A 16,288-nucleotide genomic window follows, 5' to 3' on the forward strand; every position below is an offset into this window, starting at 1 on the left:
TGTCCCATACATGAATCTGTGTCCCTCCCAAGTCCCAACATGCATTTCACTTGTGACACGTGAAGGGGAGACACGTGCGGGGAGATGAGTTGTTTTTGATAAATGAATTTAATTAAGATGATTGTTAAAATGTTTGGTGTTTAATGTTTGAGGCTGGAGGACAGGGCTGTGCGGCGCTAGGTTCCTTGAGGCTGTCCGTGCGTCGTGGCGTTTTGAGAAGGCGCCCTAAGCGAGCAGCAGTCTTGCTCTGTGCTAAGGAAGTGGAAGTGTACAGACAGAGTGACTGACAGACAGCTTTCGGATAATTTAAAAATGTTTGGTGCAGGGCACATTGAGGCTGGAGGATATATATATATATATATATATATATATATATATATATATATATATATAAAATGATATAAGAGTGACAGTACTGTATGTGAGTGAATCAGTGAAATGCAGAAGTGTCTAGCAAACTGTCCTATCAGACCAGGAGTTCTAAATAATACATCATAGCATACTGCATGCTCATATTGCTCAGCAATGGGAGAGAGAGAGAGATAGCCTTTGCGCCTATCTCTCTCTCCCTCATCCATTGCTTTAATGGAAGTGTTTTCAACTACACTAAAAAGAAAATGAAACATTTCTAATTGCAAGCCATATAGCTAGTATGTGTTTGAGTAATAAATGTGTAGCGACTGCATATTTCTTTATGATAATGGTAAAAGCAAATGTATTGTGTAGTATACATACTGTTATGACACTAACTGTACTGAATATCGAGGGAATGGTCTTCTGGAAGCATTTGCAACCCAACCACATCAAAATGAGATGTTCTCCTGAACTATAAGTTAACTAAGTTATAAACTAAAAGTTCTGTTGCGAGCCTCAATTGTAGCATCTTATTAACAGTTGCAGTATGTCTATTTCATTACAAAAATATAATATTTTTTAATTTTTGGTCCTCTTGTACACAAACTGTTGTCATCAGAAATATAGTATAGTTCTGTCTATTTCAAGTTCAACACATGGAATTATTTAAACCCTTTACATATAAATGCATTCACACACGTTAAAGGGATAGTTCAGATTTTTTGAACTTAAGTTGTATGAAATACTTGCCATTAATATAGTGGTTGCAACTGTATTAATTGATTGCCTGAGTCCCGTGGTGGGAGTTCTGCTCTGGTTTTGGTCAATATTAAGTAGTTCCGGTCATTTTGTGGGGGGCACTGGGGCCATGCAGTAAAAGTAAATGAATCCACAAAACTAACGTAATTTGTATTGTTGACCTATTTCTAAAATATTAGCGCGACTTTCGTTCAACTTTGACCCCTCTATCACATGGAACTATTTTTTGGGCGTAGTGATATGGACACAAAAAACATAGTTCTGTGTGATAGAGGGGTAAAAAAAGAACGGAAGTTGCACTAATATTTTAGAAATAGGTCAACAATACAAATGACGTTATTTTTGTGGATTCATTTACTTTTACTGCGTGGCCCCCAGTGCCCCCCACAAAATGACCGGAACTACTTGATATTTCACCAAAACCAGAGCAGAACTCCCACCACAGGACTCGGGCAATCAATTAATACAGTTGCAACCACTATATTAATGGCAAGTATTTCATACAACTTAAGTTCAAAAAATCTGAACTATCCCTTTAAGTATATTTTCTATTGTCCATACATTCATTCATTTTACAATCCTATTAACAATACCATGTCTTTTTGAGTGGTGCAGACACTCCAAGGCAAAGCAATGTGTGTCTCTTTGTATGTCTGTTTAGAGTACCAACAGGTGACAAAGTGGCGCTGTGGAGCTTCACACTGTGCATGATGGGAAGCTGAGTTTTTAGTGTAACACCAGTAGTTTTTAGTGTAACACCAGCACAGAGCACAGTGCAGTACTGACTACGGTGTAGCACATGCACAGGTGCATGATGAGAGGCAGTACAGTACAGTACAGTACAGTACAGTACAGTACAGTACAGTACAGTACAGACTACAAGGTCCGACAGCCAATAGTCCGACAGCCAATAGTCCGACAGCCTATAGTCCGACACCCAATAGTCCGACAGCCAATAGTCCGACAACCTATAGTCCGACAGCCAATAGTCCGACAACCTATAGTCCGACAGCCAATAGTCCGACAGCCAATAGTCCGACAGCCAATAGTCCGACAACCTATAGTCCGACAGCCAATAGTCCGACAGCCAATAGTCCGACAACTTATAGTCCGACAACCTATAGTCTGACAACCAACAGTCCCACCATTCCAATAGTCTGACAACCAATATTCCGACACCCCAACAGCACCACTCAGTTTTATCAATTTTATGACAAACAAAAACTAAAAAACAACAGCAGCAGGGCAGCTTTAAGAAAAGAAGGTGGGAGCCTTCACGTGATTATACACACAAAAAAGCTAAGTCAACAAGACATTATACAAGAGAGGGAAGACAGTTCTTTCCATTCTATATTGAATTATTTTATCCATATTTCCACTGTGGGTGCCCGTAACAGAAGGATCATAATTAGTTTATCATTATTTATTAGCCAATAATTCAAATGGAATGTTGCCCAGATATAAAGTAGGCCTGTCAAACCGGAATGGGATGTTGATTCCAAATACAGCACATTTTTGAGATGCGCATTTGAAATGAACAAACACCTCTTAGCAAAACAGTGGGATATCTATATAATGAAAGATGAGTGAGTCTGCAGTTGTGATGCAAGTGCATTCCATAGTTTTGGAGTCAGAAAGGGAGAAGAGTCTGGGACGTGTGGAGCGTTGCCAACTTTGTGCTATCTATGTTTTTTTTAACGCACCTCCCATCCCACCAACATCTTTCTAGGATCACAGCAATATTGAAGTACATCTCTGACCCTTGAACTCCCAACTTGTTGAACATTGCTCTGATGTGAACATCATTTTTACCCATTCACGGGAACCCCTTTTGGTGTTCTAAGCATTATGTTATACTTTAGCTATTGAAAAATAGCAGATCTACAAGCTCATAGCTTTGAATATATGTTCTTTCAGAGCGAACGATTTTAACTAAAATCTTTGCTTCTGGGGGAATTCCTGGAACAACATATTTTCAGATGGTGGTCCGCTGCCAAATACAGATAATTCCGGGGCTCCTTGACATGGAAAAGTTTGAGAACCACTGACATGGAAACATAGGATTTTTTCTGTTTTGTTTTTTAGAATAAGTCTAAATGGGTTCATCAATCAATCAATTTTGGGGGGCCGGCACAAGTGTATACTGTACTCTGAACGATTGATGATCTGTATTATAATTATTGAATTGAAGAACACTGAATGCTAAGTTTATACAACATATACCCCAACCCCCCCCCCCCTTCAACACACAAACAGTGCAAGCGAACAACACCATACACTGTAAAATGCCAAGCCCTGTGTTGTTTACCTCTCTCTGCCAGTGGTATGCTTTCACACCATGCCTGAGGCCCTGAATGACTGCATGAATGGCTGAATGCCCAACGACACACACACACACACACACACACACACACACACACACTGCCCCTGTCCTTAGTCATTTCATGCTGACCACACCACTTTGTGATGCGAGGGACTGGTCAGTGCATGCATGCTGTCCAGGACAAGGCAATGAGAGGGTATAGTGGGGTGTGGCAAGAGGCGGGGGCACACAGCTTCCCCTCACATTCTACACACGCCTGGGAAAGTCAGGGCCGAGTGCCCTATCAACAGGGTGGAGAGAGAGAGAGACTTCACTCTAGAAGCTTTACAGCACCCTTGGGGGAATTATCGCCTTGTGGCCGCAGGCAGGCAGGGTGGGTTGGTGTGTGTGTGAAAATCCAGCGCAGTGACCGCATACTGGCAGAGTACAATTGAGGGTTGCTAATTTTGTGTCCCCCTACTCTCTTTCTCCCCCCCCCCCTCCTCTTTCTCTTTGCCCTCCCTAATTCCTCTCTCTCCTCTCTCACTGTCCTGCTCTGTCTCTCCACAGCCATAACCAGAGGACTACGACTTTCCGGCATCCCGTGACGGGACAGGTGTCTCAGGAGAACTCTGACTTTTTCCTCCAAGAACAGTGAGTGTTTGTTTTGTCTTTGGATCGTTATATACAGTAATGACATGGTTCTCCGATGTAAATGTTGTGCTCATAAACACATGCAACATCCGCATGGGGATTTTATGGAATTATATACAAATTTAAAAAAAAATTGTGATGGTCTGGTCTCATTGGCATCTTAATTGTAGCATATTGTGCTTCCTGGTGACGGATGTTTTCCAGGGCAGTCTATGGAGAATGGTTGACCTCTGTGGAATTGCCAGGGACACAACTCTGAACGTGACTGACAGCTCAGACTTCAAACAAAACACGTCAAGTTCATTCATTATAATTTATTATCGTTATTATTTATTATCGTTATTAGTTATTATCGTTATTAGTTCTCATTGTCTCCACCAGGCCGAAGGCATGGGGAGAGAGTATGTTTTGCACTCCGTCCGTGTGTGTGTGTGTGTCCGTCCGTCCGTCCGTCCGTCCGTCCGTCCGTCCGTCCGTCCTTCCGTCCGTCCGTTACCAGCTAATCTCCGGCACCGTTAACCCGGTCGATGCCAAACTTTGCACACACACTCCCTGGATGCCAACGATGAACCTCTGCCCCACATTTTCCAGAACGGCCTGTTATAGCGCCACCATGAGGCAGCTTTTCACATTTTTTACCTAAAACTGCACCGATCTGCGTGAAACGTTGCATGCACACTCCCTAGAGGCCAAGGACAAATCTTTGACCTGCATTTTCCGCATCTGCCTTTTATAGCGCCACCAGGAGGCCGACTTTTGTAAAACACATTTTTTGATATTATTCCTCCAGATTCTGTCAAACTCTCACAAATCGTTACACAGTATCTCTATGGTCATGTGCTCAGGTCGGATCTGTCCGATATTTCATATTCCATCCTAATTGGCTATAATTGGCTTTCACAGTTTGCAAGATTGCCCCGTTTTGAACAAAAGCCTCAAATCATGAACGCAGCATGCAATTTACGTGAAATCTTTCACACATTTTCTTACTAGGCTGAGGAATATATCCCATCCTTTTCACATTGGCCTGTTATAGTGCCACCAGGCACTCTGCATTTCCTCAACAAAATTAAGAAAATTGTTGACAGGTTGATTTTTGCAAAACACATTTTTGGAACAAAATGCCTCAACTCATCCAATTGCCATCAAAAGCGTATGAAGAAATGGCACCCTTTTCACATTGGCCTATTATAGTGCCACCAGGCATTTCCTCAACAAAATTAAGAAAATTGTTGCAAAAAACTAACAAACAAAAAAACATGTTTATATTACTCCTAAACATTTTGCCAAACATCTCACACAGTCCTATCCTCCTGGTGGAGACCTGTGCCCAGAAGGGCACTTTTTCTAGTTTATTATCGTTCATTGACAAATGAATTTAAGGTTTTATGGACACCAGGAAATATCACTTGTGTAGCCACTAGCCACCCACCACAATTAATCCAATATTGTAGGTCTGAATACAATTTAGTCAGTTTAATGAGGAGGATGTATTATTGCCTATACAGTACAAGGAAGTACGTTGTTTTCTGTACTGAAAATACAGCGTCAGACGAGTCAAAGACAAGTTGTATAGTGTGTTTGCTGTAAATCTACAATGTGTTAAGTTTATTGCCAACTTACGACAATGGCAAATTGTTGATGGATATACTGTATCAAGGTTTTATTGCTGTTGGCGTGCGTTGGCCATTCGGTAGCATGGAATAGAATTCAGGTGTGTGTGCCCGAATGTCGTGTGGCTCTTTCTGAGCCAGTAGAGGTGGAAGCTGCTGCTATATCCTGTTTCTTACCAAGGAAGCTTAGAGAAGGAAAGGAAATGGTCACGTGACTGGGCTGCGCCATGACACTTTCATGGGAGCCAAAACTCACACCGGAAGTTCAATGAATACATGGCAGTGAATGAATCCGGCTGGACAAGCTCATAACAAATATTATTTATGAACCATTGAGACCTTTGTCATATAATCGGTTCAGGAATATAAAATCCAATCCAATCCAACTTTATTTATAGAGCACATTTAAAAACAACAGAGTTGACCAAAGTGCTTTACATAACAAATAAAAGTGCACAAAATCGTCAAAAACATATTATAGAGATACAAATATACAACAGGGTGGAGAAAAACAAAACAAACAATAAAACAAAAGATAAAAATAAAATAAATAAAAAATAACTCACTCTGGGGTAAAAGCTTGGGATTTAAAAATATGGATAGAGGGGGACAGTTTTACTACGAGGGGGAGTTCATTCCAAAGAAAAGACAACATATCACAGGTTGTTTTCTAATCACTTGCTTTTTGATGTGCACACAGTGCACAGTTCATCATTTTATTGAGCATCTAAACAGCAGCAGGTATAGTTTCCAGCTTGGAGGTATCGCGAGATTTGGCTGCCAGACAGGAAACGGTGGGAAGTCTTGCGATACTTGATACGTTCAGAAAGGTACTTGGTGCTCTTTAGATACCATACCTCTATAAAATTACACAGTGTACACATCGAAAAGCAACACTGCAGACAATAATGTGTTACATGTCTTCTGTTATTTTCCAGAAGCGATTGCTTTACAAAAGGTCTCAGTCATTCAGAAATTGTTCATGAGCTGGTCACTGAGCACAGTGCATCCAATGCATTCTGCCGAACTTCCGGGTGTGGTTTGGCTCCCAAGGTTCAAGGTTGTACTTTATTGTTACATCTTGTGTACAGTACAGGTAGTAAAACATGTCCATTCCTTCTCTAAGCTTCCTTGTTTCTGACAGGAAGCTGCTGCTATATCCTGTTTCTGACAGGAAGCTGCTGCTACGTATATCCTGTTTCTGACAGGAAGCTGCTCTGCAAAGTTCTCTGAGTTTGTGGTTTGGTCTCCCTGAGCCTCAACATATTGTTAATGCTAACGTTCATCCTCAACAGGATGCTGTTACCCAGAGTGGTGTACAGGGGTCACCAACATGTCCGTACACGGACAAATGTGTCCGTGGCAAAGACTTGGTCTTGTCTGTGGCAAACTTTAGATTCCATTATAATGTTCTTATTTTGATCATAACACCCACTTAGTGAATGTCAAGTCTCCAGGTTTTCTTCAGAATATATATGACAATTAGTTATTATGACACTATGGCACATTAGGAGTCCACTAGTACTAATTAGTACTTCATTTTTTTATTTGCAAGGACACCCTTAACTCTGAGAGTGTTCAAATGGAATCAAATGGACCCGTAAGGGTCCATTTGATTCCATTTACATTTGAACAGAGTTCAAATGTAACCAAAGTTACAGACCCGTTATGGTCATTCAGGGCTATCTATTCATGTGTTTCACTTTCTGGTAAGTAGTACTATTATTGTCCACTCATTTTGTATGTCTGTGGCAAAAATGGAATGTTGACAGAAATGTCCACCACAAGCTAACATGGCGATGACCCCTGGTGGTGTAGACTAGGAGAGTGGCGTCACCGAGGGGGCAGAAAACACCAGAGTGGTGTAGACTAGTGATTCCCAACCTGTGTGCCATAACACCTCCCCAGACAACAATAGCTGGGCTGCATTCCATTGACAACTCGTCCATCGCGGACACACAGACAATCGCCTGTCCATTTAGTGAAGCTACCCTCGGCCGTAGTTATGCTAATTTATGGCTTTGAATGGGGCCATCACATCACCCCTACTCGCCTTGCAGGTACTGTATTAAAAAACACTGCTTTATGGCTCTGTGCGCTCCGGTCCAGAGCAGCCTGCTACTTTTTCTTGTGTAGAATACAGCTGAGCTGAGCTGACCTATAAACCCACACAGTGTTGCAACAGTGACGTGAGGTGGACTTGTAAATCGACCTGTTAGAAAAACGTTAGCTGTTGTCACAATTATTTAAATTTGCCAAACGTAACTTTCAAGTGAAGTTTATGGAAATGAGTCCTGCCTGACTGCGCTGAACCAACGGTTCACCACGTGTGATTCAGCGTGGCCAGATTGCTGCACAGGCACACACACACACACACACACACACACACACACACACACACACACACACACACACACACACACACACACACACACACACACACACACACACACTCACTGAGCGAGGTAGCAGTGTGATGACGTTCTTAACTTAATGTGTGTGCAGTGCATGCACTCAAACTTTATTATTGATCATCATTGAGGGGGCAGAAAACAGTGCTGTTCATGCATCCCTGGAGTTTGGTATATATTGTTTTCAACGAGGGCGGCACAAATATCAGCAATTTTAGGCATGTGTGCAACATGACAAGTGTTTTAAAGTATTGCACAGTGACAACTGAATAAGGGCCTTTCTCGCCCCCACCCCTCTCCCACTGTTTATATTGTGTTTTGTTTCCAAGATGGCCGCATCATCAGGAGGGTGTGGGGCGGAGGTGAGCGGGCGGGGTCGACATATGCCCTTACTGAGCTGCATTCAAGACACTTGCCTTGTGTCTGATACCTGACTTGTGTCTGAACACAGCTTTGATGGATGTGTTCTGCCCCCCTCCCCCCATCAAACAAAATGTGTGGTCAAACCATATGGGCTTCCATTGGAAATGCATTGGAGCGGCCATTAAACACAGACACAAGACAGGTGTCTTGAATTTGTGAACGCAGTCCAGTGGGTAACCCCACCCCCTCACCTCCACCCCACCCCCTCCTGGTGCTGTGGCCATCTTGGAACCTAAACACAATATAAAATTGGAGAGGGGTGGGGCCGAGAAAGGCCCTTATTGTACAGTAGGTACTGCTGATGCAGTCTGATCACATCCTGCAATGATATTATGTCACCTGAAGAAGAGTTGTTCTTCTGTTTTTACACAGTGCACTAATCACGGTCATGAAAGGTGTGTTTTCTGATGTCTTTTACATGGATTGAAATGTGGATGACCTGAAACACAGGTCATTGGCTAATGGATGACCTGAAACACAGGTCATTGGCTAATGGATTGGCTAATGGATGACCTGAAACACAGGTCATTGGCTAATGGATGACCTGAAACACAGGTCATTGGCTAATGGATGACCTGAAACACAGGTCATTGGCTAATCATTTCAACATTGTTTCACTCTAGTCATCTGTCTCTCTCTACACAGTAAAGTCATATGTATCTATTTGTAAATCTGAGAGTGAACACACGTAACCAAATAGACCCTTTTAGGTTATATTGGTACATTCTCAGAGTTAAATGAACACTCAGAATTTTTCACAGTGTATTAAGACAAATCAATTAAGACAAATCAAAGAAGCTGTATTATGGCCCATGCGTCTCTTGTAATTCACACAGTACAGCATGGTAGTCTCCAAAATGGACGCTGACCTTGAAGAGAAGCTGCCACTGAAGCTGCCACTCCACAACAGGGACCTGACCTTAATGATTTGGAGGAGCCTGTGGTCAGAGATTCTTAACGTCTCCCACACTGCAGTCCACAGCAACGGACTGACCTCATGCTGCCTTCTATGCATGAGGAGTCTAAGCTGCTTCTTTTCACCTGACAGGGGGGAGGGGGGGTTCCCTGGTTGGACGTAGCGCATGGAAGGAACACATTCCAACCAGTTCCTTTCCCCTCCATCAGGCGCCCCGGCTGGCCAGGGGGAGGCAGTTTAGAGACCAGGATTACTGCATGTTTTTTGTGAGGGTACCTACCCTTGGGGACACAGGGAGAACATGCAAACTCCACACAGAAAGGCCCTTTCGCCAATCCCACCTCGGGTATGGGCGTCTGACGATGCAGAGGAGAGAACACAGTGCCCATGCACAGCCCGGTGGGAATCCACCTATTATGCTCTTATATACTGCTCTGATTGGCCTCAGTGAATATTATTGTAGTGACCACTTATCCGTTGTTGAAACACTTTTCTCCTTTAGTGTGAGCCACTTCTTGGGCAGACTGAACATGCTAAAGACGCTTGCTTTGTTTGAATTAAATAATAGAATGATTTCAGGTTGGTTCAGGTGTTAAATTAAAGTTGTTTATTTCTTCCTTTACAGGGATGCAAAAACGGGAAAACTTAAACTTGTAGGCTAAAACAAATAAAGTAACACAAAATCCTTCACACCAAACAGGCAAGGTCAAAAGACTGTCTGCTTGCCAGTCTGTCACGCCCCTATTGTGACATAGAGTTCCTTATAAGGTATCCTGCAGTGGGCAGAGAGCAGACTTCATTAGTTGACACATCACCACCACCAGAGGGCCAATAAATATATAATATAATTGAATATAAGGATTTGGCTCCTACATAACCGGCCCCTAATTGTATTTTGAAGCAACAAAAACAATTACAATATACACTGTATCTTAAAGGAGCCTGTAAACATTCCATTAACTTGGTGTGGTGTGGTACTCATCATAGGTTGGCGAAGTCATCATGCCATCATCATTCATCAGTAGTAGCAAGGGCATCAGTCCTCACATTCTAGCAGCAGGCAGATCTTGGTTATGGGCCTTTCTAGGACATTGGTCTTTGTTTTGACCTTTACAGCTCGCACCAATCCTGTAGAATCTGCCATAACTTCCAGCACTCTTCCCAAAGTCCAGGAGCCACGTGGAGCGCAGGGGTCCACAACCATGACCACATCTCCAGGTGTGAAGCTTCTCCTCCGTTTGCACCATTTCTGCCTTTCCTGCATGAGGGGCAGGTATTCTAGGCACCAGCGCTTCCAGAATAAATCTGACATGTACTGCACCTGTTTCCATCGGCGTCTCACATACAGGTCGTTCCTGTCAAAGACTCCAGGTGGCAGAATGGGCTTGGTGTTCAAGAGTAAGATGTGGTTTGGGGTAAGAGGCTCGAGGTCTTGTGGGTCATTAGACACAATAGTGATTGGGCGGCTGTTTAAGATGGCCTCCACTTCGCATAACAGAGTCTGTAGTCCCTCGTCGTCTAGAGTCTGCTGTTTCAAAACAGAATGGAGCACTTGCCTCACAGACTTTATAAGTCGCTCCCATACTCCTCCATGGTGGGATGCTCCTGGGGGATTGAAACTCCACTGTATGCCCTTTTGGAGCAAAGCTCCTTGGATCCTTTGCTGGTTCAGTGTAGCGAGGGCTTCTTTTAATTCTCTTTGAGCCCCAACAAAATTAGTACCATTATCAGATCTTATATGTTTCACTTGTCCTCTTCTACAAATGAAACGTCTCAAGGCATTGAGGCATGAGTCTGTGTCGAGGGAGTTGGCCACCTCAATATGCACAGCTCTGCTGGTCATGCAAGTGAATAGCACTCCATACCTCTTCAAGATGGTTCGCCCTCTTTTAATTTCAATAGGGCCAAAATAATCAACACCAACATTGGAAAATGGAGGCATGTCTGGCTCGAGCCTTTCCTGTGGCAAATCAGCCATTTTTTGCTCTCCAATTTTGGCCCTTTGCCGTCTGCATACAACACATTCACCTATTATTTTTCTTGCTGCAGAGTTGGCCTTGATTATCCAAAATCTTTTCCTTAGTTCAGAGAGAATGTGGTTTCTTCCTCCATGTCCAGTTTTATCATGTATGTGTCTGAGAATGAGTGTGGATATGTGAGAATGTTTGGGAAGTATAACAGGGAATTTACTCTCTTCTGGCATAGCTGCCCTACTCAGACGTCCTCCCACTCTGAGCACACCATCCTTGAACACTGGGTCAAGCCTGTAGATGCTACTTGTCTTCTTGACACCAGATGTCGCCATTTTCAAGGTTTTTATTTCTTCTGGAAAGTACTGCTTTTGTGTATGACAGATAATTGCATTTTCTGCCTTAAACATATCTTCCAGAGTGACTGTCTGTCCACCCAATGTGGTCTTGACATCCGTCGTTTTCTGGTCCATCACTTTCCTAGTGCTTCGATTGCAGTGAAGTGAAGCACTTGCAGTGGAATGAAATTCCTTTTTCCTGTGAACCAGTAGTTTCAAAGTTTCTTTGAGTTTCAATATCCATGCTACTGCAACTTTCAGCTTTCTCCAGCTGGAAAAGTATGTGAGAAATGTATCAGTTGGATTTCCATTGTCCTTTACAATGATTGTACTCACAGCAGGATTTCTCTTGACCTCTGGGTCATCAAAGGAGTTCGAAAACAGTTCTGAGGGAAACTGTGGCCAGTCGTCTTCAGACTTCCAGAGTATGTCTGGGCCGTGAATCCAACTCCGATTCTCCATGAATTTGTCTGCTTTTTGTCCCCTGGTGGCAACATCAGCAGGGTTCACCTTTGTGTTGACATATCTCCACTGGGTCATTTTTGTGGCATCTCTAATTGCAGCAACTCTGTTAGCCACAAATGTGTGGAATCGTGTGTGTTGATTTGCAATGTACTTTAATACTGATTGGCTATCAGTCCAAAACATTGAGCTTTCAAGCTGCAGCTGCAACTCTCTTCTGAGAACTTTATCCACTTTAGTGGCCAGCACTGCAGCAGCCAGCTCCATCCTGGGGATTGTCATCCTTTTGAGGGGTGCAACTCTTGCCTTCCCCATCATAAATGAGACATGAATGGTGTTTTTGTCATTCTTCAGTCTCAAATAGCTCACTGTACCGTAGCCTTGTTCACTTGCGTCTGCAAAATGGTGAAGCTGTGCTTGTATGGGTTCACCAAAGTCCTTTGGTTTGAGGCATCTTCTGACCTTGAAGTTGGTGATTTTCTGCAGATCTAATTTCCATTTAACCCACCGCTCAGAGAATATCTGCGGTAAGTCCTCATCCCAGCCCAGGTTTAAGCTGCATAGCTCTTGTAATAGCAGTTTGGAAGTCAGAGTGAAAGGCGCAAGAAACCCTAAAGGGTCATAAATGGAGCTAACAACAGACAGGATCCCTCTCCGTGTGTGTGGCTGTGGCTTGGTGGTGACATTAAATGTGAAATTGTCATCCTCCACACACCACTGCACGCCAAGTGCTCTTTCAGTTGGGAGTTTATCTCTGTCCAAGTTGAGCTCTTTGACCTCTTTAGCTCTATCGACTTCCGGGACTGAGGAAAGTACTCTGCGGCTGTTTGTTATCCATTTAGAGAAGTGGAAACCTCCCCTGTGACATGCAGCTGTCACCTCTTTGATGAGAAGTATTGCTTCATCCTCTGTGGCTACCGATTTCAAACAATCATCTACATATACGTTGTTTAGAATGGTGTCAATCACTTCAGGTCTGAAACGATCCCGGTTATCCTCAGCCGTCCTTTTGAGCGCATAGTTTGCGCAGCTGGGTGATGAGACCGCACCGAAGAGATGCACCACCATACGGTATTCCTGAGGGTCAACATCTATATCACCCCCTGGCCACCACAGGAATCTCAGAAAATCAACATGCTCATTTGCCACTTTTACCTGATGGAACATTGCCTGAATGTCTCCCATTATGGCTATAGGCTCCTGCCGGAACCTGGTGAGCACTCCTATGAGGGGTTTAATTAAGTCAGGGCCTTGGAGTAGCTCTGAGTTGAGCGAGGTGCCTTTGTATGATGCTGCACAGTCAAAAACCACTCTGAGCTTTCCTTTTTTGGGGTGGTACACCCCGTGGTGAGGTATGTACCAAATGCTCCCATCCTTTTGCTCCAGCTGCCCCTGTGGCACTGCCTCAGCATAGCCTTGTTCAATGACATCACTTAGGAAGCGAGTGTACTCCTCATGGAATGATGCATTTTTCAAGAACTTCCTTTTTAAGCTCAAAAGTCTTTGTTCTGCAACCTGCCGATTGTTTGGCAGTGTAACATCATGGCTCCTGAATGGTAGTTTGAAACTGTAATGTCCATCCACCATCGTGGTTGAATCTTCAACAATTTTCAAAAACTGTTTGTCCTCTATTGACATTTCCTTTTTGTCTTCATAGGATTTTTCCACAAAGTCAGTGTTGTATTGTGTGATCAACAGGTCATGAAGGTCAACTACTGAAATCTTGTTGACAGAGACTGTATTGTTGGCCTTTGAACCTCCTCCTCTTAGTGGACCATTGACCACCCATCCTAGCAGTGTCCTTACTGCATACGGGCCTTCTCCTTGGCTGTTAATGACCTGTTGTGGTTCCATCACTTTAGGTGCATTTGTGCCGATCAGCAAGCCAATGTCCGCATCTATGGTGGGAAGTTTGATGTGTTTGAGGTATGGCCACTTGGATATATCTGACTGGTTGGGAATGTTGTGTTTTGTAACAGGCATGGCTTTCTGGGTGTAGACTTCTGGGAGGGCTGTAAAGGTGTTGCCATGAAGCTCACTCACCTCCAAACCTGTTACTATATGACTACTGACAGTCTTTTCTTGACCCATGGTACGGAGAAGGATGTTGGTTCTTTTTCCTCTAATGTTCAGCCGATGCATGAGACTGTTTGTGCAAAATGAGGCTGAACTGCCAGGGTCAAGAAATGCATAGGTTTGTATTATTTGATTTCCTTTGTTAGATTTCACTTTAACAGGCACAATAGATAGCACACACTCCTCTTCACCGGCCCCAATATGACCACATGCTTTGGGAGATGCACTCGCCTGTGCTGTTTCATTTTCAGACATTTCAGTTGTGTCTGTCCACTTTCTCTTTCCTATATGGAGCACAGTTGGATGGTTAAATTTGCACTCTTTACATGACAAGCGTTTAAAACACTGATTATTCATGTGTCCTTGTACAAGGCATCCAAAACATATTCCCCTTTCCTTCAGAAAGGTGATTTTGTCTCTGTGCAGTTTCCTCTTGAATGTTTGACATTCATCCATTGTATGGGTACCTGAACAAAACAGACAGAAATGTTTATTTGCCGCTTGAGAGCTGTGCTGTGACTGGGGTGAGTGGGAATTGTGGTCGATATTGCTTATGCTGGTGGCGAAGCTGCTGCCAGTGGATTTGGGCTTTTTGTATGTGTTTTGTTTCTGAGCTTTTGGGGCAGTTGGGTCTTGAATATTGCCAAATACAGGGTCTGTGAGGATCTTCACCTGATATTCAAGAAACCTGACCAGGTCACAAAATCTGACTTTGCTGTTACGCTTTTCCTGTAGCTCACAGACTTCAGATCTCCATCTTTCTCTGATTTTATATGGCAACTTGGTGACCAGAGCTTTTAAATTGGACGACAAGTCCAGTTCCTCCATATATGTGATTTCCTCCATTGCATTGCAGCATCCTCTTAAATATAAAGCAAATGCCTCCAGAGCTCTAGGATCCTCAGGCTTGATAGAAGACCATGACAGGGCCTTTTCTATATATGCATTAGCGATTTTGAATTCATTGCCATAATGCTCTTGGAGGAGCTCTTTAGCTCTATGATACCCCTTCTCTGGTTCCATGTACAGGCATGTTCTGATAAGTTCCCTTGACTGCCCCCTTGTGTACTGTTCCAAATAGTACAACCTGTCTCTGCCAGAGGCTGTTTTGGCTTCAATAAAATACTCAAAAGCTCTCATAAATGATCTATATTCAACTGGATCACCTTCAAATACCTTGATGTCTTTTTGAGGCAAAGAGGAATTATGATTCCCTTTTACAAGAGAGGCAGTTATTTCATTTTGTTTTTGCAAAATACTGTACAGAGTTGCATCATGCACTGGGGGTTGTGGCTTGGGCATTTTAGTGTCATCTTTGAATAGTGATGCATGTGATTGGGTTCTGTCCTGCATGGAATATAGTGGTTTCTCAGGCTGCATGCCACCATATTGTTTTTGAATATAATATTCTGATGATTTAGGTGGCTTTCCCTGTGGATATGAGTTGGGAAATAAACGAAATTGTGATTCTTTTGGGCGCACACTTTGTGTACGTGTAGTGCTCTTATGCACCGTTTCCTTTTTTGTGTCATCCTTTTCCTTTTCAGGTATCATGTGTATGTCGCCGTCTTTGTCACAATATTCATTCATTCCATCAGTTGTTGGTGGAGGTGCGCTTTGAGTTTGAGCGCTTTGAGCATGACTTTCCACAATAGTAAGAGCATTTATTTTAGCAGTGGCTGCATCCAAGTCAGCCTGCACATCAAGGGTTTCCTTTCTTTTTCTTATTTGCTCCATTTGTTTATTGAGGTTCTCCTCTTCCTCCTCCAACACATGTTTGTCTTTTAATGCCTTTAATTTCGCAATTGCTGCAGCCTTGTCGGCTTCTGCGTGTATGCGAGCAGAAGAGACACTGGAGTGCGCGCTGCCTTTAGACCTGCTTGACGCACCAGTATTTGAGCTGTGCTTGGATCTCCAGGCACCTGACGCACTGTCACCAAGAGCAATATCTTGATCATCATGTCTGGTTGTCAGGCCAGACCTCCATTTCATAACATCATCAATAAATTC

General features: G+C 43.2%; 1 protein-coding gene across 5 annotated transcripts in view; it reads left to right on the plus strand.

Moving 5' to 3' along the window:
* LOC306923407 (pleckstrin homology domain-containing family A member 7-like) overlaps nucleotides 1-16,288 on the plus strand; it is a 189,294-nt gene that overhangs the window by 88,371 nt on the left and 84,635 nt on the right. For all 5 annotated transcript variants that reach the window (XM_079501473.1, XM_079501470.1, XM_079501472.1 and 2 more), the window contains exon 4: nucleotides 3,986-4,069. In XM_079501473.1, the coding sequence (XP_079357599.1) occupies nucleotides 3,986-4,069 (84 nt within the window). The remainder of the gene's footprint in view (nucleotides 1-3,985; nucleotides 4,070-16,288) is intronic.

This window comes from Electrona antarctica (assembly GCF_951216825.1).
Source record: "Electrona antarctica genome assembly, chromosome: 5".
Classification (NCBI taxonomy): Eukaryota; Metazoa; Chordata; class Actinopteri; order Myctophiformes; family Myctophidae; genus Electrona; species Electrona antarctica.